At 53.9% G+C, this 23,567-nt stretch overlaps 10 protein-coding genes across 10 annotated transcripts; 5 read left to right on the top strand and 5 right to left on the bottom strand.

Annotated features, from left to right (window-relative positions):
• Window positions 1-192: 192 nt before the first annotated feature.
• On the bottom strand, window positions 193-1,392 carry J4E93_005338 (uncharacterized protein; the record flags this gene model as incomplete). Its single annotated transcript, XM_049343259.1, has 1 exon — window positions 193-1,392. One exon carries the CDS (start codon window positions 1,390-1,392, stop codon window positions 193-195), a length of 1,200 nt encoding a protein of 399 aa, XP_049199352.1.
• Window positions 1,393-3,102: 1,710 nt separating this feature from the next.
• J4E93_005337 (uncharacterized protein) lies at window positions 3,103-3,555 on the bottom strand (the record flags this gene model as incomplete). The annotated part of the gene is made up of 1 exon (XM_049343258.1): window positions 3,103-3,555. The coding sequence occupies one exon, from the start codon at window positions 3,553-3,555 to the stop codon at window positions 3,103-3,105; it is 453 nt and encodes a 150-aa protein (XP_049199351.1).
• Window positions 3,556-5,618: 2,063 nt separating this feature from the next.
• J4E93_005336 (uncharacterized protein) lies at window positions 5,619-6,377 on the top strand (the record flags this gene model as incomplete). The annotated part of the gene is made up of 2 exons (XM_049343257.1): window positions 5,619-6,265; window positions 6,323-6,377. 2 exons carry the CDS (start codon window positions 5,619-5,621, stop codon window positions 6,375-6,377), a joined length of 702 nt encoding a protein of 233 aa, XP_049199350.1.
• Window positions 6,378-7,300: 923 nt separating this feature from the next.
• J4E93_005335 (uncharacterized protein) lies at window positions 7,301-11,460 on the top strand (the record flags this gene model as incomplete). Its single annotated transcript, XM_049343256.1, has 3 exons — window positions 7,301-7,372; window positions 7,427-10,837; window positions 10,888-11,460. 3 exons carry the CDS (start codon window positions 7,301-7,303, stop codon window positions 11,458-11,460), a joined length of 4,056 nt encoding a protein of 1,351 aa, XP_049199349.1.
• A 485-nt stretch (window positions 11,461-11,945) lies between these two features.
• On the top strand, window positions 11,946-13,924 carry J4E93_005334 (uncharacterized protein; the record flags this gene model as incomplete). Its single annotated transcript, XM_049343255.1, has 2 exons — window positions 11,946-12,364; window positions 12,412-13,924. The coding sequence occupies 2 exons, from the start codon at window positions 11,946-11,948 to the stop codon at window positions 13,922-13,924; spliced, it is 1,932 nt and encodes a 643-aa protein (XP_049199348.1).
• Window positions 13,925-14,473: 549 nt separating this feature from the next.
• On the top strand, window positions 14,474-15,134 carry J4E93_005333 (uncharacterized protein; the record flags this gene model as incomplete). The annotated part of the gene is made up of 2 exons (XM_049343254.1): window positions 14,474-14,516; window positions 14,563-15,134. The coding sequence occupies 2 exons, from the start codon at window positions 14,474-14,476 to the stop codon at window positions 15,132-15,134; spliced, it is 615 nt and encodes a 204-aa protein (XP_049199347.1).
• A 443-nt stretch (window positions 15,135-15,577) lies between these two features.
• J4E93_005332 (uncharacterized protein) lies at window positions 15,578-16,326 on the bottom strand (the record flags this gene model as incomplete). The annotated part of the gene is made up of 2 exons (XM_049343253.1): window positions 15,578-16,050; window positions 16,104-16,326. 2 exons carry the CDS (start codon window positions 16,324-16,326, stop codon window positions 15,578-15,580), a joined length of 696 nt encoding a protein of 231 aa, XP_049199346.1.
• A 671-nt stretch (window positions 16,327-16,997) lies between these two features.
• On the bottom strand, window positions 16,998-20,721 carry J4E93_005331 (uncharacterized protein; the record flags this gene model as incomplete). Its single annotated transcript, XM_049343252.1, has 4 exons — window positions 16,998-17,067; window positions 17,120-18,269; window positions 18,318-20,631; window positions 20,680-20,721. The coding sequence occupies 4 exons, from the start codon at window positions 20,719-20,721 to the stop codon at window positions 16,998-17,000; spliced, it is 3,576 nt and encodes a 1,191-aa protein (XP_049199345.1).
• Window positions 20,722-21,353: 632 nt separating this feature from the next.
• J4E93_005330 (uncharacterized protein) lies at window positions 21,354-21,942 on the top strand (the record flags this gene model as incomplete). Its single annotated transcript, XM_049343251.1, has 5 exons — window positions 21,354-21,358; window positions 21,431-21,474; window positions 21,524-21,659; window positions 21,710-21,811; window positions 21,861-21,942. 5 exons carry the CDS (start codon window positions 21,354-21,356, stop codon window positions 21,940-21,942), a joined length of 369 nt encoding a protein of 122 aa, XP_049199344.1.
• A 245-nt stretch (window positions 21,943-22,187) lies between these two features.
• Window positions 22,188-23,156, bottom strand: PRE6 (Proteasome subunit alpha type-4; the record flags this gene model as incomplete). Its single annotated transcript, XM_049343250.1, has 4 exons — window positions 22,188-22,530; window positions 22,579-22,966; window positions 23,018-23,077; window positions 23,126-23,156. 4 exons carry the CDS (start codon window positions 23,154-23,156, stop codon window positions 22,188-22,190), a joined length of 822 nt encoding a protein of 273 aa, XP_049199343.1.
• Window positions 23,157-23,567: the final 411 nt, after the last annotated feature.

Here is a 23,567-nt window from a genome sequence, read left to right as displayed (position 1 = left end):
AAACTAAAGCAGCTTCCCGGTGTTTGCTGTAATCGTTGATGGCGGTCAACGCCAGGGTCCGCGAAATGGAAAGTACAGTGTCACAAGGGAATAGTGTGCAGCGTTTGATAGAGTTGACATTTTAGACATTGTTGCTGGAACGTGATGTCGCGCATCCATGTGAACCATCCAGCGAGAACACACAATACAGCTTCAAGCCTTCGACTCTTCTCGCATCCTCGTCAACGTGTCCAAAACTATTTGCTTCTTAGAGCCGGCCTTGAGCGACTTTATCAGAACATCCTGCTCGCTCTCAGGTGCCATGCCAGCCGTCTCAGGTACCCTTCTATCAAGATTGGTCGGGAAAGGGTATCCTTCAGCAACAACGCTAACGAGTGCTTTGAGCTCATCGCTTAATCCATGCTGTTTATACATTGACAACAGCCCCTCCCAGGTCTTCTCAACAAGTGCGTGCGTGTCGATAGATTCCATCGGCTTACCAAAGGCTGATGAGATCTGAAGCAGATTGGCAGAACGCATGACATCGGCGGAGTCATTCTGCCCTGCGGCATGAAACAGCGCTGGATTGAAGAAGAGACCATCCCCCATCTCCAGTGGTACGGATACATACTTCTCAAGGAAGTAATCTTGGAATTCAGGGAGGCGGTATGCCATGTATCCTTCTTCAAACTTCTGGCTGAACGGCAGCAATCGCGTCGGCCCGCTCTCCACTGGCATGTCGGAGTGTGCGACAGCTCCTTGCAGCGTGAGAAACTGTGACGCGACTTGCATCGCCTTCGGAAATTTTGCGCAAGACTCGTTGTCCTGGAAGCCAATGTGGTAGTCTCTGTGCGAAATCTGGGCCTTCGCGCCTGGCTTCACGATGTTGACTTGTGCTGTGAGGCGGTGGTGCGGGCCGAGCCAGGCTTCAGATATCAGAGGAAGCCATGGATTTGCGTAGTACTGCACGAATGACTCCGGGTCTCTTTCGCAGTGTTTCGAAACGGAGTTCCAGATGCGATCGTTTGCGCCGGCTCCAGCAAAGTGGTCGCCGCGTTTGCCCGCCACTTTCTTCTCTTCTGCAATGATGTTTGCATACACGTTGTTTACGTTTTGAAGAAGAGACACGTCTTTGCAGAGACCTTTGGTGACGAACACGCCTGGTCCGGAAAGCAGGATGTGGTAAAACTCATCCTGTAATGCTGAACGTTGTCCTGAGGAGACCGAAGCATAGTCGGGCAGATCATATATCGGCACATTCGCTTCGATCCTGCTTGCTAGTGGGTAGTGGCAGGGAACAGACTCCGTTGTAAGTTTTTTGAAGTCGTCCAGTGATGGTGGTTGCTTGACGGAGAATAGCCGAGGTCCGATTGGTGGCTGGTGACCATTGGTGTGGCCGTTTGCGGAATGCATTTTAGATGTCAAAATGCATCAGATATGTTACGTATGGCATCGCCCTCAATGCTATATAATCGCGTCGGCTACATAGGTGATAGGTAAGCTTGTAGTTTGATGTACCAGACCGGCAATTCTGCCCGCTTGCGGTGGTTGTTCCTTCTTTGGGAAGCGGAGAAGGCGGCGGCCCCACTTACGATTACAAACACCTTGCGCAACCCATCCTGTCCTCCAGTACCACCTGTCGTTCGACCACAGTTACAATGATCTTTCGCGATTTACTTTCCAGATGGGAATAAGAACAGTGGGTAGAAACACTAGTTATCGCAATCTGGTTGCAGGCACGGCTCTCGTGCTTCTCTTCTGACTCCTCGACTTTACCACGGCCCAGCGGCACCTTAGTATCAGTAATCATCACAGCCTCTGATCCTTCGCGGCGAAGCCAAGCCCAACGCCAGAGCTTAATGAGACCGCAACCCTAGGTTTCGCCTTCGAGCATCGCGGAAGACCTATATTTTCCAGAATACATGTACCACATTCAGGCTCCGTGGCGAGTTCCGAGACAACCTGTTCACGCACATGCAGGCTGATTGGGACGATTGCAGACGATGAAAATGCTAAAATATCAAGAAGAGTGTATTAGGTACTTCTCCCTAGAGCTCCATCGATGAGTTCAAGCCTTGCGTCAAAATTGAGATGGCACACAATCCCGCCTTCCGCGGTACGGTAGACTCCAACGTGCAGAGCATTGCAGACAGCACAGTCAATACCATAAGCTTCTCTACTTCTCATCCTCTACTTCCTCGACGTCCCAGTCGCCATACACGACTCCGGGTCGTCCGTTTCGAACGCCAGCGTGTCTTGGTAAACCTCCACCGGATCCAGCGTCGCGAGGCCCGTCGGAATCCGAAGTATTCTCCGGGGACTCAGTTCGCGGATGATTTCGAGGATCGGGTCCCGGCCCGCCCATACCTCCTGGAAAAAACATCGGACCCCGCGGGAAAGGCATGCCGCCCGGTGGCATCGGGCCTCCAGCACCACCACCAGCCATGCGCATTTGCTCTGCCATCATCTGTTGTCGATATGCGGCCATCATCATCTGTTCTTGTTGCGCCTCCATCATTTGCTCGCGCTGAGCCCTCATCATCATCGCTCTCATGCGCTGCTGTTGCGCCATTTGCTGGCGTTGTTCTGGCGTCATGCCTTGCATTTGCGCTTCTTGTAACTGCGCTCTCATCTGCATTTCTAGCTGCATCTGTCGCATCATCATGACTATCCTGGGGTCCATGATTGACGCCGGTGTTCAGGCTCCTGACGTGCTGAGATGTAGTCTAGAGAACGAGTGAGGTGTCCGGCAGTACCAAGGCTTTTCCGTGGGCTTTGGGAATTTCGGTCGTATCGAGCCTGGTGTATAATGATTTGCAGAGATATGTTAAAAGGGTCTGTGCCTCTGGCCGAGAGAGATCGCTTTCGCCACACATCAATATTTATGTCAGTGAATAGATGAAGTGAAGACTTCGTCATTGAATCGCACCCACCAACAACATGATCCGAGAGAGTTTGTGGAGAATAGCTGAGCAATCACGTTGCGCTCGTTTGCGGCGTACGTTCAACGCGATTGGAATGTTCAATAATCGTCACGATTTAAGCTTTGGGTTTATCAAACTCTACTTCATGCTATCTAGCCAGCTACCAGTACGGGCTCAGTTGACAAAGCAATAGCATACATCAATCGCCGTCTCGCCTAAACGACGCCTTCATAATCTCCACCTCCTGTAATACTTCCGCGGCTTCATGGGGCTCTAGATAGTCTAACGTCCTGTACGCAGACTCAAGCATAAGTATCGATTGCTTACTCAGCCTGTCGTGAGTCTGTAGCGTGTTGTCGATTTGCTCCATAGTCGCCACGGCCTCCTCATACCACTGCATCCAGGTCCAATGCTCTACCCACTTATGCTTGTTCTCCACCGGGACCTTGGTCCTGGCTTCATTCAAAGCCGCCTTCATAACTTCGAGTAGCTTGGTGCTATGCAGGCAGACCGATGGTAATTTTTCGGTAGTCAACTTGCCGTTGAGGTGTTTCTCAGAGAAGGCGTCGATCTGTTTGGAGAGGGCTTCGCAGGCCTTGAAGGCGTCAGGGACCTGGAGCTCAGTTTCTTTTAATTCGTTTTGGTGTGCCATTTTGTTCGTTGGTGAGTAACAAGGTAGTTGGGATGCTTTGTGGTGCAGTGAAACTCTCGAAGAAGAGGTGTTGGTTGCGAAGGAGCATGTGGCGAAGACAGTGAAGTTCAGCCAAAATATGGGTGTTTTGCTGTGAGGTGAACGTATAATTGCGCCTCGGAGGACTTGCGACTTGGACAATTCTGACATTGTCATTCAACAGATGGTACAGTGATGTAGCCCCCATCGTTTGCTGCTGCCGCCTATTTACTTGCGGATAGATCCACTGTATAATAACAGTGCCCCGGACGGTCATCTGACTATCCTCGAGTGGAAATCTCTGGGTGAACCTTCGGCTCATATCATCGAGAGCGGTATGAACATGAGGGATATGAAGCAAGTCCAAGGCTTCACGGAACGCGCCACGGACGAAGCAGTAGAGACTGGTTTCGCAGAACGTGAAATATGCAGACGCAGCTTCTCCGATCAGATTGACCGAGATGATGTGGAGGCAGCCTTGAAGACGATCTGTGGCCATTACATAGGCGAGCAATGCCTTCAGGCTTGGATCAACACGCTCGCTGTCGATCATAATGAGATGGATGCATCGTGTCCGATGTGCAGGACTAAATTTTGTATCGGAGCTTTTCCACCCAAGATTCGAGATCAGGTCTTCGAGTTTGTAGAGTTTCTTCGTAATGATCCGGCGTTCGATCGAGAGGTCGATCGGTTTCTGCTGAGCGCGACGGAGGGAGATGTGAGGCGGTGCTACGGCTCTGAGCTTGGAGTCATGCTTGCAAAGCTGTCTGTGAAGACAACGGAGGGGGAGATGATGCTGAATAGCATTCTCGACAGTATCGACAAGTTACGAGGGTGAATGTACCAGGTGGGAGACGTTATCGTAGGCTGATAGGACTATATGAACTGATTCGATCGTGAGGACTCGATCGTCTGGAATGGTGCGATGCTCGCAAGATAGGTGGGTTTATTGAGTGGTAGTATCTCTAATCGTGAGTGTTTCGATGCGAAGAGAAGAGAATCGTCAGTGTAGAGGATGACGAGATCGTACCTGCCGTGGGAACAGGCTGCCCTCGGAATTCCTGACAGAGTGGTCTGCTGTCATGCATCGAGTTGTGGGTCAGCAAGGAGAAACAGGGCGTGCCACCTACTCAATTTTCGGACGCCACCATATGACTATATTGATCTACTTCCAGAAGTTGTGCGGCCGATCCTGTACGACAACGCAGCCTTGGCATGTAGCGGTATCGCAACTGACAAGGAGGCTGTCACCTGTCTACCAGGCATCCTTGCGAGAGGAGGAAATTCACGGCGGCTTGGACGTCCCGTTCCCGCTGACATGTGGTGTGTGCGAGTGTGTGAAGCTAAGCTTCCGCCTCACCACCAATCTCGTTCAGAACATGCGGAAGTCGAGACCGTGGCCCGAACGCTACGCTGACCAATATCGGCAGCCGACGGACCATTTTTATCGTGAAGTCGGATTCGCATAGCGGGTAGTGGACCCCTACACCGCCCGGGTGGCAGCCGCGGAGCGAATAGGAGAATTCCAATATCGGCGGTTTCTTTTGGTGCATATTCGCCAAGGTGCCAGAGATTCAAAACGTGAAACGCATGATCACCCCAGATCTTGGCGACAGCGGTTTCCGCTGTGGTTGTGTTGGTAGTGTCGAGGCTTGGCACGGCGCTTCCACCGCTTAAATGAGTTTCAACGAGTGGTTGGGACTCCTGTTTTCATTTAAAGTGAGACTAGAACAAAAGAATCGTTCTATGCGACTGGGTACTATGGGCTTATGATGGCTTATGACGCCTTGGGGGTGGGGTGGCGCTGTGTAGATTAGATGAAGAGAATGGGTGTTGATGAAATTTAGGGACCGAAAAATGGATATCCCTCCAATGGAGCGGAACGGTGCGGTGAACCACGCTGACAGACTGGTTTGTATAAGTATCGCAGTGGTTACCGTGTTGTAAAAATCATCGCAATCACTAGCATTCGATACCAACCAGTACATTCGCTTCCAACTCTTTACATTCACTTCTTTTGAACATATTCATTCTTTACCATCAACATGAAGGCCTCAATCATCCTCTCTCTTCTTGCGCCCTTGACGGTCGATGCGCACTACATCTTCAACCGCCTTATGGTCAACAACCAGGCTATCGGTGGTGACTATGCCTACACCCGCAAGAACACCAACTCGTACATGCCCTCGTTCACCAGCGAGATTGTGAACTCTCCCGATCTCCGCTGCAACAAGGGAGCCAAGGCTGGCGGTGTTCCCACCTACACCGTCAAGGCCGGTGACAAGATTGGCTTCAAGCTCGCTTTCAACGAGAAGATCGAGCACCCCGGCCCGGGCTTCGTCTACATCTCCAAGGCCCCTGGCAGCGTCGCCAACTACGATGGCAGCGGTGACTGGACCAAGGTCATGGAGAGCGGCCTCATCAACCCCAGCCAGCCCGGTGTCGACACTGCCTGGGACAGCTGGCAAAAGGACCGCCTTGAGTGGACCATCCAGAAGAGCATTCCTGCTGGCGAGTACCTTGTCCGCGTTGAGCACATCGCCATCCACGAGGGCCACGTTGGCAAGGCTCAGTTCTACATGGAGTGCTTCCAGCTGAAGATTGAGTCTTCCGGTACCGGCCAGCTCTCCCCAACTGTCAAGATCCCCGGTCTCTACAAGGCCAACGACGGCGGTATTGCCTTCAACAAGTGGTAAGTCTATCCCAATCGTACCAAATACTCGTGCCAGACATACTAATATCATCCCAGGAACAACCCTAAGTCTTACCCCATGCCTGGCCCCAAGCTGTACGCCGGACAGTAAGCGACTCGTTTCGCTCACTGGTGTTCCATCAGGCAGTCAAGTTGAGGAGGAATCGGTCTTTTTTTACACATTGCACGCCCTAGTGGTGCTTACTTTCTACCTTTGCCCGCATTCATAGCGCTCGATCTCAGTAGCTTTTGACAAAATTACAATGCGTTTACCTCAATTCGATGTTCCTTGATTTCTGTGATGATGGCGATGGAGCGTGAGGCTTGGCAGTTGGTCGACAGATTGTGGATCGTGATCAGCCAGCCTTGTGTACTCAGCTGGTGACCCGAGCGCAGGCAAGGCGACAAGTCGCGCGCGCCTACTGCCGTTAGACCGCTGTTAGTAGGAGGGCTAGAGGTCTGTTCACATTAGCGTACAACAACAAGACAGCTGTAGAGTATGCCCGATGGTGGGAACATCTGTTCGAGGGCGCCGGCGCAGTAGTTCTATAGCGGCCCAATGCATAATGGAGATGCAGCATCGCCAATTATGCGCAACTGGATGCGCAGCAAAGGCAGTTATGCAGGGCGAGTAGCCAAGATGAAGCGAATATCGCGGTGTAGAGTTGAAGATTGTGTGACGTGGTAGGCGAAGTGGGCCGCAGCCTGGCCAGTGCGGGTCGCGGTTGCCCGGGGAGCGGTCGCTGAATCGTGTTTACCCAACCAAGACGGGACGTCAGGTTGCGATAGGCCCTGCTTAGCTCTGCCATACCACATCCCCGCTATCAATTGGGGCGTGACCACAGAGAACTGCTCTCTACCATTGCTACCATCGACATCTGTCCTTCGCTGGAGCATTTTACGCGTTCCACACCTAATCGACGCCGCCTCTCACTATTCTAATCGCCGCATGTCATCCACCCGCCGTGCATGCCCCGAACAAGTTGCCGGTCAACACCAAGTACTGTGTAATACAACATCCAAATAATACCCAACATGGCAGTTGGCCAGGCGCTTCCAGTGCGCTTTCCCTGCTGGTGCAAAGCTGTCTACTCATGGGGAGGCGAGGTAAGTTCAGACGGAAGCTGAGTTACTGCTACATGTTAACTTACACCGTACTAGACCAAACGCGACCTCGGATTCATAGAAGGCGATTTGATCGAAGTCCTCAATGCCGGCGATGGAGCTTGGTGGATGGGCCGGTTGAAGCGCGACAGGCGCATGGTCGGCCTGTTCCCATCGAACTTCGTCGAACTACTCAGCGAAGACTACCAGCCATGGGCGCGCAACGGCAGCGGTGGAAGCATGTCGAGGCAGAACAGTGCCCAGGAACAGCCCAAGCCCGCGCCACAGAAGCAGAAGAGCATGTTCAGGAAGCCCTTCACGGCCTATGCGGCTGCAGGCGCCCCGAATCCAGCTGCAGCGGCGCGAGAGAGGCTCAAGGCCGGCGGCATCAACTCACCGAACGGCAGTGTCAAGACCAAGTCTCCCTACTCGTCGATGAAGAGGTCGTCTATCGAGAGCCGAGACAGCCCGTCGCCGGCCACGTCGACAAGGAAACAGTCGAACCTGCGCGCAGTGTCACCGCGACCAGCCTCCAAGAGGACGCCCGTAGCACGAGCTGTATCGCCAGCACCACCCTCACGACACGGCTCGCACGCACACGCACCCTCTCCCGCACCGCCCGCCGAATACCACTACCAACCGCGCGCCGTCTCACCAGCACCTCCCATCCGACGCGGCTCGTATATCCCGCCACAGGCTGCCGCACCTCCAGCCCAATACCAATACCAGCCTCGTGGAGTGTCACCTGCACCGCCCATACAACACCGCAACTACGCCAGAGCCGCATCTCCAGCTCCCCCACAACAGATACAAGACCTATACCGAACAGCTTCGCCAGCACCCCCGAGACAAAATCAAGACTATTACCGGGCAGCGTCGCCAATTCCTCCACGACAAAGCCAGGATCTATACCGGGCAGCCTCACCAGCACCCCCAGTTCACTACCAGCAGCACTCGAGAGCGGTGTCTCCTGCGCCCTCGTTCCAGTACCGAGCATACGACCGTGGACCTTCGCCAGCCCCATCGTTTGGTGAACGTTCGCGTGCTGCTTCACCAGCCCCTTCGATCCAATACCGCGCATACGACCGAGGTCCATCGCCATCTCCCTACCAACACCAACTCGATTACGACGATCACAGCCGCGGTCCATCGCCCGCGCCTTACGATGACGAATTCGAAGCAGACGTTGGCTCGCCGCCACCTCCACCACCGCACCGCGTTGCTTACGACCCCAGCAGAGCTCCATCTCCCGCGCCTCCTTCCCACAACGGTTTCATCACACCCGAACCGCCCTCGCCTGACCCAAGAACACGTGCAGGCCACTTCACACCTTCCCCGCTTACGGCAGCGATGGACGATGTCATGACGTCTCTGCAGGATATGACAACGTCGAACAGTAACGAATCGCCAGAAGACTCTCCAACTCCAGCGAACCCGTGGTCTCCAGAGGCATTCGATCAAGTGTACCAGGAGTCAGCGAAGAAGGTCAGGGCACAATCCGCGATGGACCAGGGTGATGAGGATGAAGAGGAAGGCCTTCCAGACGTCAACAACTACATGAAGCGCATGGAGAGTCGTCTGAGGCGAATGAAGCAGCAGGAACAAGCCAGGAACGGTGAACTTTTCATGGGCGACGATGAAGGACCAACTGTACCTTTGAAAGGCTCCCATCAGAGGCCTGGGTCCTCGAGGGCAGACACTGACCCAGAAATTCAACGGAAGGGCTCGAAACTGCTTAACCACCGCAAATCTGCTTACAACATGGGACGTAATGCCCTGGGACGAACATTTACGAGCAAAACGAACTCTACGACTACGACGCATACCAGCAGCAGCACCGATCGCAGCTTGATGTCTGGACACTCTGCGACGAACATGAGTGCTACGAGCGCAGGAAGCTACTACCGCAAGAAGTTCGGCAAGGACCGACCGAAGAGCGTAATGAACACAAAGGACACAGCCGGGAAGGGATACGGCTTCGACGATGGACGACCAGAGACGCCCTTTACTGGTGTCACATACCACTCCAGCCACGCTTCGCAACCACGACCTGGGTCCAGCGATAACCAGCAAGCTGAGGTTGGCACCCCAGCAACGGACGATCCGGATCCGCTTGGTGGACTGAGGCAGCCTTTGAAGACGAAGCGCAGCGGCTTCTTCCGCAAGATGATAGACACAGCGAAGACTCAGGCGGCAAATGCTCGTAGCACCATCGACACGATAAGCAGGCCAGGATCGCGAGCTGCTAGCAGAGCAGCAGGTCGTGCAACCAGTCGCGCAGCAAGCCGCATGGACAGCAATGAGTCAACAGGTATCGAAGGAGGTAAAGCGACCCATACGGCAAACCCCTCGAGAGATACGGGCCTGGGCACGGTGGATTGGGTACAAGTCCGCCGTGATGTCAACCGATCCAACTCTCTCAGCAAGAACGAGCGTGCGGAGCGAGCCGAAAGATGCCAAATGATGGATATTCCCGTCTTGAACCCGATTGAGATCTTGTACGAGTCAGCGGAAGGGGACGAGGGTCTCGACGGCCTTCCCATCACCGAGCCTACCGATTTTGCAGCCTGCAGTCTCGGCCACGTTGACAAAAGCACGCGGTTCATCAACAGCGTTCCTCTTGGAACTAACCCAGCGACCTTGGCTCAGGCATACGTCTGCCGACCCTACCGGAGCGATATGCAACGATTACGGGCCATCTTTACCTGGGTCAGCGAGCGTATCGCGTGGGAGGACGACTTCGAAGGCGAGATGGACCCGAAGCATGTGATTCAGGGCAAGCGTGGATGCTCTCAAGAGATCGCCATGGTTGTGGCAGAGATGTGCGCTTCTGTTGGAATGCATGCTGAAGTTGTTCGTGGCTATCTGAAGACGCCTGGCGAACCTCTGGATCTGGAAAGCGTTGCCCGACCGAACCACTTCTGGAACGCTGTCATCGTTGAAGGCGAGTGGCGTATAATGGACTGTTCGCTTGCTGGGCCTACAAACCCAAAGCGAGTTCACTACTCAACGGCGGGATCATCCGTGGCGGAGACGTGGTATTTCCTCGCTCGTCCCATGGAGATTTGCTATTCTCATGTTCCGCTCTTGCCCGAACAGCAACACATTTGCCCTCCACAACCTCATGAGGTGCTGATGGCTCTGCCTTGCGCAACGCCAGCTTATTTCCGCCACGGTCTCAATATGGTCAACTTTGACACTAGCCTTCTCAACTTGGACAACCTCGAGATGGGCCACGTGTATATCGACGTGCCGGAAGACGTAGAATGCGTTGCGGAAGTCGAGGCGAGATCTTACTCTCAAGACATGGACGGCGACTTTTTCGAAAGCGGTGAAATTGTCAAAAAGCCGGCATTGGCGCAAGCTGAATGGTACGGCGGCCAGAAGAGATACACCGTCAAGGCTCTTCTACCGGGTGATGGAGGTCAGGGTGTCCTGAAAATCTATGCAGGACCTCGGGGACTTATGGTAAGTTGATTCTATGGCACTGTCAATACATGCATACTAACGTTTCCCAGCACTCCAACAAGATGAACCCTCATAACCTGGCGATCGGCCTTCCAATGACGCATACCGGCACCAATCCTCCGTACTCATTCCTGACACTGCACCCTACGCCCCATGCTCAACGAAACGATCTATACGTCGCTCAACCACAGTGCGCCAATCTGGCTTTAAACAACACTTTCGTCTTTTGCGTGCGCCAGCATCCATCATCCCTAACGAAGTCGCCCGAACCAAGTCCTGCGATGCACGGCCGAGCGTCGCCAAATCCCTTTGCCCGTCCTGCTTCTGCTATGAGCATGCAGAGCATCTCAGCTACTGGTTCCAACTACACAAACCCATCGCAAAGCTCTTCCGGATCAGCAGACAGTAGGAGCAACAAGCCCGCCAAGCTAGCCGTGCAAACACCTTCTGGCAAGATTATCCGCCTGACGAGAAAGACGGAGCACATGAGCAGTACCAATGATGCCGACGGTACGGCTTGGGAGACGATCATCAAGATTGGAGAGAAGGGCACATGGCGAGGCTTGGTACTTGCCGACCGAAGCGCGAGGTGGTGTGTTTTTGCTCAGTGGGAGTGTGCTTGATTTTGTAGCGACTTTTCTCTTCGAAGTACGTATTATGACTTGTAATGATAGCGTTTGGTTATAGTATGACCGCGACGGCCGTGACGGCGCTTTTGCATTACTCGGCGTTTCTGTAGAATATGGGGTGTGAGAATACTATTATGGCGTATTTGGTAACCTGATCGTGTTTGAGCTGTTCAACTGTGATGTGTGATGAATGTGACAGAGAAGAGGAGTCATCTCCATGACCAGCTCGTACCAAGATCATGTTATATTCTGAGTCAAGGATCCATTCTACTCTTTAGTGAGTCATTCTGATATATAATACTCGCTACTAAATTGTCGATGCACAGAAAACACAGCCCTGTACTTCGTAGTGACTCGTACCTACCAAGCTCGGCGATAAGAAGCTGCCCCGCGTCATCAGTCAACCCCACCACAGCTTTTTCCCAACCCCAAGGACTGTCTGACGACAAACCCATACGCGCACCATACCCACCGCCAACATGGACGCGCAAATCGCCGAATGGCAACAACGCTCCGAGGCGCTCAAGCCCCTCAACCTCAAGCAAATCGAGCCCCACCTCCTCGAACTCGACGCCCACCTCACCCTGCGCTCCCACATTGTCGGCTACACCCTCTCCGACGCCGACACGACAGTATGGAAGACGATCCGCGAGAACCGCGTTGCGCACGCCTTCATCAAGCAGGATCTTATGAAGAACCTGTGTCGCTGGTTTAGGTATATCGAGGAGGCGTATCCACAGAGTGTGGTTGTTGTTAGTGGGGGGCAGGGTAAGAAGGAGGATGGGAAGGCGAAGGGGAAGAAGGAGGGGGGTAAGAATGATGATGCGAATTATGATATTGGGTTGCAGGATGTGGGTGATGGGACGGGGATTGTTACTAGGTTTCCGCCTGAGCCTTCGTAAGTTACTCTCTCAACCATGCGAACCACTTCTAACTGTATCACAGAGGTTACCTCCACATCGGTCACGCAAAGGCAGCGCTGCTCAACGACTATTTCGCGCACGAGAAGTACAAGGGCAAGCTCATCCTACGTTTCGATGACACAAACCCCACAAAGGAGAAGCAAGAGTTCCAAGATGCTATCGTGGAGGACTGCGCGCTTCTTGGCATCAAGCCCGACCAGGTCTCTTACACCAGTGATTGGTTCGACCAGCTGTACGAGAGCTGTGTGCAGGCGATCAAGGATGGACTGGCGTACGCAGACGATACAGTACAGGAGAAGATGCGCGACGAGCGTATGAACGGTATTGCTAGCGCTCGCCGTGATGCCAGTGTTGAGGATAACCTTGCGCACTTCGAGGAGATGAAGAAGGGCAACGAGGAGGGCCTGAAGTGGTGCATCCGCGCAAAGATGTCCGTCGATGACCCGAACAAGGCCATGCGCGACCCTGTCATCTACCGCTGCAATCCCCAGGCGCATCACCGCACCGGCGAGAAGTGGAAGATCTACCCTACCTACGACTTCTGCTGCCCCATCGTCGACTCGCTTGAGGGTGTCACCCACGCGCTACGCACGACCGAGTACAACGACCGCGACGCACAGTACCAATGGTTCATCAAGAATCTCAAACTGCGCAAGGTGCACAACTGGGGTTTCGCGCGTCTGAACTTTGTCCGCACGGTGCTGTCCAAGCGCAAGCTCACCAAGATCGTTGATGATGGTATCGTTGCGGGCTGGGACGACCCGCGCATGCCAACTGTTCGCGGTGTCCGCCGCCATGGTGCTGTCATCCCGGCTCTCCGCGAGTTTATCCTCAAGCAAGGTCCTTCCAAGAACATCGTCAACCAGGACTGGTTCGCATTCTGGGCAACAAACAAGAAGCACATTGAGCCTACTGCTGCCCGTTTCACTGCGATTGACGATGCTGGTCGCGTTCCTGTTACCATCATCGGCGCGCGCGAGGGCGTGATCTCCGAGGACAAGCCGAAACACGCCAAGTACGACCTCGGTAACAAGAAGATTGTCTTCAGCTCCTCCGTCATCATGGAGCAAGCCGACGCGCAGTCTTTTGCTCAAGATGAGGAGATCACATTGATGAACTGGGGTAACGCCATTGTGCGCAAGATCAGCCATTCCATCAACCCTCTCGAGATGGCCAAGCACGGCCTCAAGACCGTCACCGGCCTAGAACTCGAGTTGCACCTCCAGGGAGATGTCAAAAAGACGTCCAAAAAGGTGACTTGGTTGAGCAAAGACCAAGACCTCGTACCTATTGAGCTTGTCGATTACGACCACCTCATTACAAAGGATAAGCTGGAGCCTGAGGATGACCTCATGCAATTCATCAACAAGGAGAACGAGACGAGGACCAAGGCTATGGCTGACTGCAATGTTGCTGAGCTCAAGGTCGACGATATCGTACAGTTTGACCGCAAGGGCTTCTTCCGCATTGACCGCGCTTTTGCGCATGGCGAGGCGGTCATTGCGTTGCAGATTCCTACTGGTAAGAGCAAATAGATCTTGCTCTTGGACTTTGCGCATTAGGTATGCTGTGATAGCACAGAACTGGTACCAGTGCAGTGCACTCTATTTCATCCAGAATCAAGAAGGACTATAGTCAAGGCTCTCATGTGCCACTTCCACTTCTCGATCCTTTCATTTGTTAAACGTTCTTTTGGGCTGCCTCATATGCACAATCAAATAAGTGAGCTGAGTCCTTCCTGATATGTTCGTTCTAGTCGTGAGCCGCTAGTACCTCTTTCAATGGCCAAATGAAGGCCACAGCTTCCAGGTTGCCATGCATTCCAGACTAAAGCATTGCTCCTTCCCTCGTCAGAAATTTCGCCGTCACTTTCCTCGTTCACCGTTCATCGTAGCTCCTGCCGACTCAGTAAAATATCTTCACCTTGCTCTTCCGAACTTTCTTCTCCTCTTCTTCTACTCCTCCATCGCCGTTGCCTTGAATTTCACGGCGCATCTTCCATTCAGCATTTACCCTCACGCAGCAACACCAGAGGAGTCAGCATGAGGTTCTTCGTTCCTGCTGTCTTCCTGGCAGCATGCAGCATGCTCACTGCTACCGCCGCACCAGCAACCGGCACGGGAGAAAGTAAGCACTGCCACCCAACACAACGAAAGCTAGCTAACAACCACAGCCACCAGCGTAGCACTCGGCTCCGAAACCATCACCCTCAACCTAGGCCACAACGGCCTCAACGTCGGCGACAGCACAACCCTCTACCACGACGTCAACGCCGCCCTCGAAGAGCTCTGTTCCGAAAACTACTGCCTGGACAGACCCGCTACCTTCCCCATCTCCGTCGTCGAATCCACCTCCCGCGGCCCATACTACAGGCGCCGCGTCAAGAGCACCATCAGCCTCACCGTCCTGATGGCCGACTGGGGCGGCCGCGCCGATGTCCGCAAGGTCTTGAGCAACACTATCGCCGCGGCATTCGAGCGCGGTACGTACGACCCGAAGAACTGTTATATGAATAGGGTTAAGGGCGATAAGATTGAGCATTTTAGGGACTGTATGACGACGGATTATGCGGAGGTCATACTGTCGAATGGGTATAATATGAATGTCTTGTTTGAGGGGCCGCGTAGTACGGCGAAGGGGCTGAACTTTGACTGTAAGAGGGAGGTTGATGATATGGATTCGTTCCTGAAGAAGGACTTGCCGTGGAAGCCGAAGAATGCGCACGTCGTTTGTCTGCCGAAGTAGATGCGAGGGAGGCATATGATGGGATAGAGAGGGATATGTAGGAGAAAGACAAGGATGGATCACATTAGAGATGACGAGATGATGAACTATAGGTGATGTCCTTGGATATCCAACGGGCAAGGATGATATTGCCTAGGACTTTGTGGATTCTCATAGGATCTCGAGGACACACTGTAGTATGAAGGTAGTAATGAAACTTCACATTCAACGGCAGAGAAGTCCTTCGTGGGTATCATATTTATTCATGTACCGTATCTAGATCTTTTCCAGGCTCATGACTCTTGTCACGGCCACCGCCCACCCACCCGACGACATCATGTCGTCATACATCAATCGTTATGAACAAGCCACCAAACTACCATAATTGTGTCTGGCATGGCAGTGTCAAGCCCAACAAGCTCCTGTGTAGTCACAGCTTTCTCAGCCGCATGTCAAGTCCGCACCTACTTGGAGTTCGACCCACCGCCCTCCTTCCTTCCCTGCGTCCCCTCCTTAGTAACCTCATCCGGCTCCCCCTCCTGCAACTTCTTCTGCCTCTCCTCCTCCCTCTTCCTCTCATGCTCCCTAACCATATCCGGCGGGCTATCCTCAATAAGATCCGAATCCCCACTCAGCCCACTCCACTTCGGCAGCCCATCCGGGATATCCATAACGCGCTGGCCGTAGAACATGTGGCAGCGGGGCTTGAAGTACGCCTTGTCTTCGTCGGTCTTGAGGTGCACGAGCGAGGGGAAGAGCAGGATCATGTTGCGGCCCTCGTCCATGATGGGCGAGTGGCAGTAGGAGCAGCGCACTTTGCAGGGCAGCTTGTGCTCGATGGATTTGTCGGTTGGGTCGTACCATTCTAGGTCGTGGTGGCCGTTGGTGAAGTTGATGTCGTCTTTGTGGAAGATGGCGGCCCATTGGAAGGGTGCGGCTGGGTCGGCGTTAGTACGATCGTTCCAACGTGATCACGGAGAAGAGGCATACCGTGTTGTGTCTGGCAGGTAGTGCAATGGCACAGCTTGCTGTCTAGAGGCTCCCTTCGGCTGAGCTGGTACTGAACCTTTCCGCAATGGCAGTTGGCCTCGTACTTGACGTCAAAGTCCTCGTTCTTCTCGTGGACGCGGTAAGGGGGACGCTGCTTCCACTCAGACTTGCCGGTCGTCTCCTGACCGCGGCTCTGGTCCTTCTTAACCTGATCCTTGTCCATTCTGAAGGCGGATTGAGAGAAAGCAGGATACTGTCGCGTGAGGTGTGAAGCAACTAGTCGGGCACGAGGTACAGCTCTTGAAGTCGTTAGAAGTGGTAGCCGACGGAATGCAATTGAAGCTGCGGACATGAATAGAGAATTGGAGGGGATGTGGTGGTGTTACGTGGGTGGTTTTGATGTTTGCTTGCCGTCATCATCGATGCTTTATTTGGGGAGGCGCGTTGATCTGACGTCACCATGACCACAATTCCGCTACGCGACAACGCGTGCTCTAGATTCCTTATCCCCATTGTGGGCATCGATCGTCAAAAAGAATACGCCCACGCGCCTTTCCGTCAGCGAAAACGCTCAGATATGGAGCCCAGATTTCGCCTTCCAATGCTATGCTTTTTCTACACAATCCCATTCGTCAATCCCTCCCCTAGTGTCCCACTCTCCCGCACTTCATCGCGATCGATCTTGCATCGCGGTTTGCTACGAGCCGTAGCCCATGACCCTGACATCGTCGGTAGCCGTGCACATGGCGGTAGCCATCGTGTTTCGCGATGTCTGATCTACTAATGATGGGTTTTCAGCTACCGCATCCCCAAAAGCCGATTGTGGCTGGCATTTGCGCTAACGCACGGAGTGGTTCCGTGCCTAGCGTTCCACATAGTTTCATCGCAAGTAGCTCAAGCTCCTTTCAGTAGCTTCTGAGCTTCTTTGCTGGACAGACCGAAGACATTAATTAGGTAGTCGAGTCTGCCAACGTTGTCAGTACAGTCCCTCTAGTCGATTAATCATCTTCACTCACTTGATGTCTCCTGCTATCCGCCTGCGCACAGCCTCGAACTCAACTTCAGCTTTGTCTCTTGTCGCATCCTGCCTCTTCGAATTGATCGTCTTGACACGCAGCTTGAATCTTCCGCTGACAGGACGGTGATCCGAGACTTTGATGGTGTCGTGTCGCCTGTACTCCAACTGCTTGATCCTACCCAAGCCGCGGTACAACAGCCGATCACACCATGCAGGTGATCGCTGCTTCTCAGAGGTATCGTAGTTATCGGTCCCCACGTCATACTTGTAAGTCGGAGCAAAGTTGATCGGCATCTCAGTGAACGCCCGCAAGCGGAAACCCGGATTGCGCTTGCGGGATAGAAGCAGCTGATCACGTTCGAGAAGCTTCGCCAAGTTGCCTTGCTGCACAGCAGCGACAACAGTGTTGCGAGGCATCGCGTCGATGCGGTAATTCAGATCGCCGTTCAAGATACAGATCTCGTGATCCAGAATCATGGAACCATCACCACCTCCAACAAAGTAGTTTGCGCACGAAGTTGGGGAGCGGTTCTTTGGTAATGGTGCGTTCTCCATGATTGCGGCTGCGTCGTTGTTGCGATGTACTGTTTGGGTCTGACCAGCCGCAAGATGGCAGTTGATAAAGCACAGCGATGAATCGTCGATGAAGAAGCGCACAACGAGTGCACCCTTGTTGCCAACACGACCACTGAAGCCAAGCTTGATTTCAGCTGCGCATACGTCGCGGATGTTGGCCCGTTCCGAAGCCTTTACAAACACACATGTGAACAGACCGACGAGGTTGGCCGTGTGCAGAAGTACGTAGTTCTGTTTTGGACTGTACTCGTCCAGGACGCGAACAAGATGGTCTCGCCATGCTCGATATTGATGTGACATGTGCTCGCTCTCTGATGTTTCTTTGTGCTTCTTTCTTTTGAAGATACTCTTGGCCGTGATCTTCTTGTCTTCCAGATCGACCAGTTCCTGGAAGCCGAACACAAGGATATCAGGCGGATTCTCGGGTTCGAGTACTTCCCGGAAGAAGTTGCGATCTTGCTCTGTATTACGTAGATTTGCGGGTTTGACTGCGCCGGCGTTCCATGTCATGACTCGCGCCGAGAGCTCTCTGAATTCGCAGTACTCTCCATCGCGTTGTTGCATTAGATTCTCTGCAACATGTCAGCATGGCACCACATAACACACACAGTACGACTTACCGAGCCAATCGTCCTTCATCATGCCATCCCAGACGCGCAGCATTGTGTCTGTGCCAAGGGACGCAACCTGGAACCTATCGAGTTTCCAGATGCTCGTACGATCCGCCAAGATGCCCGCTATTGGCTTGTCGTGTGCCTTCCAATCCTTCAACACCTTCCAGGGTGTCGACTTGGTGTCGTACACGTATATCATTCCAGTACTGTATCCAGCCCAAAGGACGTCACCAACACCGACCAAGGAACTGATCTTGTACACACTGACATTCACGATTCCAAGACATTCGAAGCTCTTCTTGGAGTATATTGTAACTTTCCCGTCTGCGTGTCCGAAGTACATGCGGTCGGGCTGACTGCTGATGATAGCACCGGAGGTTACGTCTCCGACATTGAGCTGAGATAACGAACCCTGGGTTAATTGCTGGAAATGATTGTTATCGGACGTGCGGGCGTAGACGCGGATGTCTTTCGTCGTGGCTACCCATAATTGCGAGCCTGAGATGATGGAAAAGGTGCTTCCACGGGGGATACGGTAGGTAAGTGGGGTCTGCTGTAGGGACGGGCATCCAAACTCGTCAGCTGGCCAGATGTGTAGTACGCCATCCTCGTCAAGAGACCACATTTCTGCAGCATAGCGGAAGATCTTAATGATGACACTCCTAGCGTGTGCGTTACTCTTAGTGTGCACTACACTTTGCGTGGGGATGTCAATCTCATGCATTTCGCCTGTGTTCGTTCCTAGCCATAACCGCTTGCCTTCGTCTTCCACATCTTTCGCTGGTCTGAATGCAATCGCTGTGGCTTTGACTGTATCGCCATGAGCTAAGCTCATGAGCAGTCGCCCGTTGAGAACGTTCCATACGTTCGTCACGTATCCGGTTGTACATATGTAATCGCCACAAATTGCAAAGAGCTTGGTCTCGTAGCCGGTAGGGATGCCGGCTATGCCGTCTGGGAACACTGGTGGTCTCCGATTCGCTTGTGAGGAGTCTGGGTAGTCTGTTAAAGCAGTCGTCGGTTGCTTGTCTGCGCCCGTGTCTTCTTCATCCGAGTCATAAGTATACGGCTGTGATAGCTGCGATGCCTGCGCAGTAATCGGCTGTGACGGTCTTCTCATTTCCCCCGAGTTCCGTGGAGGCGGTGGTTTCGGAGGTTCTAACGCTTTTCCGGGACTAGCGGATATGGTACCAGTTGTGTTGGTCCGCCGAGGAGGCGGCATGAACTTGTTGTTCGCTTCTTGCACCATTTGCCCAGGACGGGTTTGATCGAAAGATCGTCGGACTGGCAAATCAGGAGGAGGCGCTCTTTGCAATTGTACACTCTTCCGCAGATCGAAATTGTCCTTCTCTCGTCGCGTAGGTAACGATGGGCGGTCTTCCGGCATGTCAGTCGGTGATGGTGGCGGCATCGTCTTCTTCAAGGCCTGCTTTCCTACTGGCCGAGGGTCCGCGAATGGGTGGTTTTCGGCGACTGCGTGAGATGCGGGAGCAGCTGGGAAGTAACCATTGTTGCCCCCAGTCATCTTTGGTTTCGAGAAGCCCGGGATGACTGGTGGAGAAGATTCGCCCTTGACGCTCTCCCCACTACTGCTAGGTGGTGTACTGAAGGGAGAAATGTCTGCAGCGTCTGATGTGGCTTCGGGCGCCAGGTTTGTACGAGCCGGTAAATCCACAGAAATCGACTTTGGTGGGATCTTGGGTTTACCGGCTCGATTCACAGGCGGTGGTACGGGAGGCGCAGAGGATACCGGTCGATCACCCTTTCGCGGGTCGTTGGCGGGGCCGTTCCCCGTGTGGGTTGGGAATATAGGTTTCGCGTCCGTAGCAGGGGTGCCGTTACGACTGGGCATCTTGAAGAATCTCTTCCCGGCAGACACTGCTGAGGGCGAATCCAACGCGGCGTGCTGGGCAGGTCGCTCGGGCTGCGGCGAGAGTATGGGAGAAGCGGAAGACTTGGGCGGTGATCTTGGTGACTGGACCGTAACCTTTGGTGGAGATCTTGTTGGTGACCTGGGCGGAGAAAAGGCCATCATCGACGTTGGTCTCTGCTTTGTATTGCCCCAGAGCGACCGTCCTAGGGTGTTCGAGCGCGGCGTCACTGTCCCGCTCCCACTGTAGTCGGTCACACTGGGCGAGGGTCTCTCAGCATAGTCCCTGGGCATGTCCAAGGATATGCGCCCATCCGTCCTCCTGTTGTCCTCGGGCATAGCAAGGCGGTCATTGGGGCCGGGAGAGCGTTGTCGCGGAGTGGCAGGCGCGGCGGGTTTGTTTGTACTGAGGAGGTTCTCGAACTGGGCGCGGAGGGAAGACACTGGCTTCTGGGCTGGGAGTCAGCAACATCTTCTGGCTGGGAAGGAGCTACTCACAATGGACGAGTCGTCCATGTTCTCCTCCTGCTGGTTGTCCATGATGATTGTGTTGTCGTCAGCCGGCACCGGGAGGTATCCTATAGCTGCGCATCGACCAGTGAGGTCTTCTTCCCATTTGGCGCTTCTTGTGAGGGTGGAAGGGGAGGCTGTCGCTCGCGGGCCGTCATGCAGCCAGCGCTACGGAGGCAGGATCCAGAAATAGCTTGTGCAGTAGTGTTTGTGGTAGTGGATACGGTGGCGGTGCGATGTGGTAGAGGCCCGAGTGACTGTAGGGCTCCCTAGTGGAGACGCGTATACTGCCTGCTAAGAATGTTCGGCGACAGGGAAGACCGGCGACAGCGCGGGGGTGCAGGTGTTTCGCAACTGTCGGAACGCAACGGCTATCGCGACTGCTCCCCGTGTGCGTGTACGGTCAGGTGACGTTCCGGTTTGCAGGCGATGTAGAGGCTCTCCAGGGCTGCGCTGGGCGCGGGCGGCTTGGAGCGGTGTTGTCGTGTCTGTCTACTGTCATTCCCCACAGCGCAGCAGCACGGAACCCTGCACACCACCAACGGCAAGGCGATCAGGCACCGGCGAATTATAGACGAGCAGACAAAACGCCAAACTAGCCAGCCTGCAGCCGTCAGTCTGTACTCCCATAGCGCCGTAGTCTCCCTTCACCGACACCAGCCATGTGGTAAGCACGCGTTTCTTGTCGCCTCCGAGACTCCCCCGCCATGACCTCCGCGGCTGGCTGATGCCCATGTAGCAAACACATCCTCAACGCCCAGGTCTCCATCCGCTCGCCATGCTGTACGTCGACCGTGCTGAGATGTATGCGATGAATGCTGAGAAGGTATAGGCAAGAAATGGTTCGACTGCGCCGAATGTCACCAGGAGAAGAGCGACCACCCGCTCATGCAGACGTTTGATATGGTCTTCATATGCAAAAAATGCAAGAAGGCCTTCCGCAAAGATGCGCGCGAATTTGAGGACGCGTAAGAACAGAAGGTATATTTTTCATGTGGCGCTGGCTAATGAGTGGTAGCGACGAGTACTGCCCGCATTGCGACAACCATTTCGTTCTAGAGGCCAAAACTCCCAAGGCGTCGCTGCAAGTCGAGGGCGAGGATGTGCGAAAGGACGCCAGGCATGTCGCCCCCCTGGTTAGTGACGGGTTATTGCTAACAATCGTGCAGGATGCTCAAGGATGAACGCGTACGCGGTGAAGAGATGCGCACCATATTCGATGTCAAGGAAGCACCAGACAAGTTGGGCTGAGCCAGTGGGATACCGCGACATACTATACTATGCGTAGCACAAGCTACAAACCATAGGGCGGGGGCCCTCACCCAAGAACATCACGCGACGAGCGAGGGTTTGGACGTGGAAAGACACTTCATGGTGTGCTAGATTGCCATTTATGAGCACTAGCTGGTCGTATCTGCATTATACAGAATCATAAAGTCTATCACCCGACGCCACTGCTGTTCATGCCGTTTCGCCGTCAGTCGTTAACCATGCCTCTATGCGCCACCAGATCCTGAGCCCTCAGCTGGGGTCTGGCGGGTGAGAATAGCGGCCTGGCCTGTACCGGGCTGCCGTCCAGGCCTCCTGTTCGCCGCCTCTTCCTGCTTCTCTGTGTTGATGTTCTCCACGTACTTCTCAATGTCCTCAACGGGCAACATCTCGATGGGCTTTCCGGGTGCCATGATGGCAATCTCAATGTTCTTCGCGCCCGTCTGCACTACCTCCAACAGTGACTTGACTGTCAACTTGATTGTCTCTTCCCGGTCCATCCCTTCCTTGTGGTTACGTTCGAGGAACTCGCGGACTGTCTTGCTCGATCGGCCAATCGCATTTGCTTTCCTGGGTAATATTAGCACAGAGAAGTGTAACTCCGTGTATGCAGCCTACCATGCTGAGTAGATACCAGAAGGCTCGGTCTGGTACAAGCGCGGGGTCTTGTCGTTGGGGTCGAAGCCGACTATCAGTGTGCTGATGCCAAACGGTCGGACACCACCACTCTGGGTGTACCTCTGCTGCACACCAGCAACGTACTTGGTGATGTACTCTATCGATACCGGGTCTTCGACTGTGAGGCGATGTGATTGTGCTTCAAGGCGGGCCTTGTCGACAAGGATGCGGGCGTCGGCGTTCAGTCCAGCGAAGGCGAGGGCAACGTGGGTGTCGACGAGGCAGATCTTGGAGGGTGTGATGCGGGTATCTTGCAGCTTCATTGCGGATCGCTTCTCGCAGCCGAGTACTACTATGTCCGAGCCCTTGACACCAACAGCGCATGTTCCTGGGGCGAATAAGCATCTGAAGCTCGCCTTCTCCTTCATAGACTACGCACCTCGCTTTACTGCTTCGAGCGCATATTCGACCTGGAAGACGTGACCGTCAGGACTGAAGACTGGCGGAGTTAGCTAAGCCCGCATCTCCAGGTGTTGGTTGTGTGTACCGGAGAGAGCTCGATCGTAGCCGGACGCCATTGTGAAAGTGGATGTATGGTAATCTGTAGGCTTCTCGTTGTTTATTTGTATACGGCGACGATAGCTAAGAAAAAGCGGCTGGGCAAAGAGGTACGGCTGTCGTCAAGTTGCTCGCGGAGCTCCAGAGCTGTCCGCGTCGCTGCTCCCGCCTAAACTACGCCAAGCCATCTGGCCCGTGCCTACCCTGTCGAATTAGGTCATCATGGTAGATATTCGTGAAGGCGACTTGATTATTTCCGCCGCCCGTCGCATTTCTTCTCCGGTCAATCGGGATGGCATCTTCAGCGCGCTTGGTCTCGTCACTGCGACGAAGTGCACTCTCTTCTCGCGCTGCATCGCGCTTTCAATATTTGCGACCAACAAGTCAAGTGCGATGGACGGGTAGTACGTCAGCGACTTCGGAGCCTCATC

This window comes from Alternaria ventricosa, assembly GCF_023758065.1.
Source record: "Alternaria ventricosa strain BMP 2768 chromosome Unknown scaffold_8, whole genome shotgun sequence".
NCBI classification, from domain to species: domain Eukaryota; kingdom Fungi; phylum Ascomycota; class Dothideomycetes; order Pleosporales; family Pleosporaceae; genus Alternaria; species Alternaria ventricosa.
The sequence above is the reverse complement of the archived record's forward strand: the minus strand, read 5'-3'. Positions and strand labels throughout refer to the sequence as shown.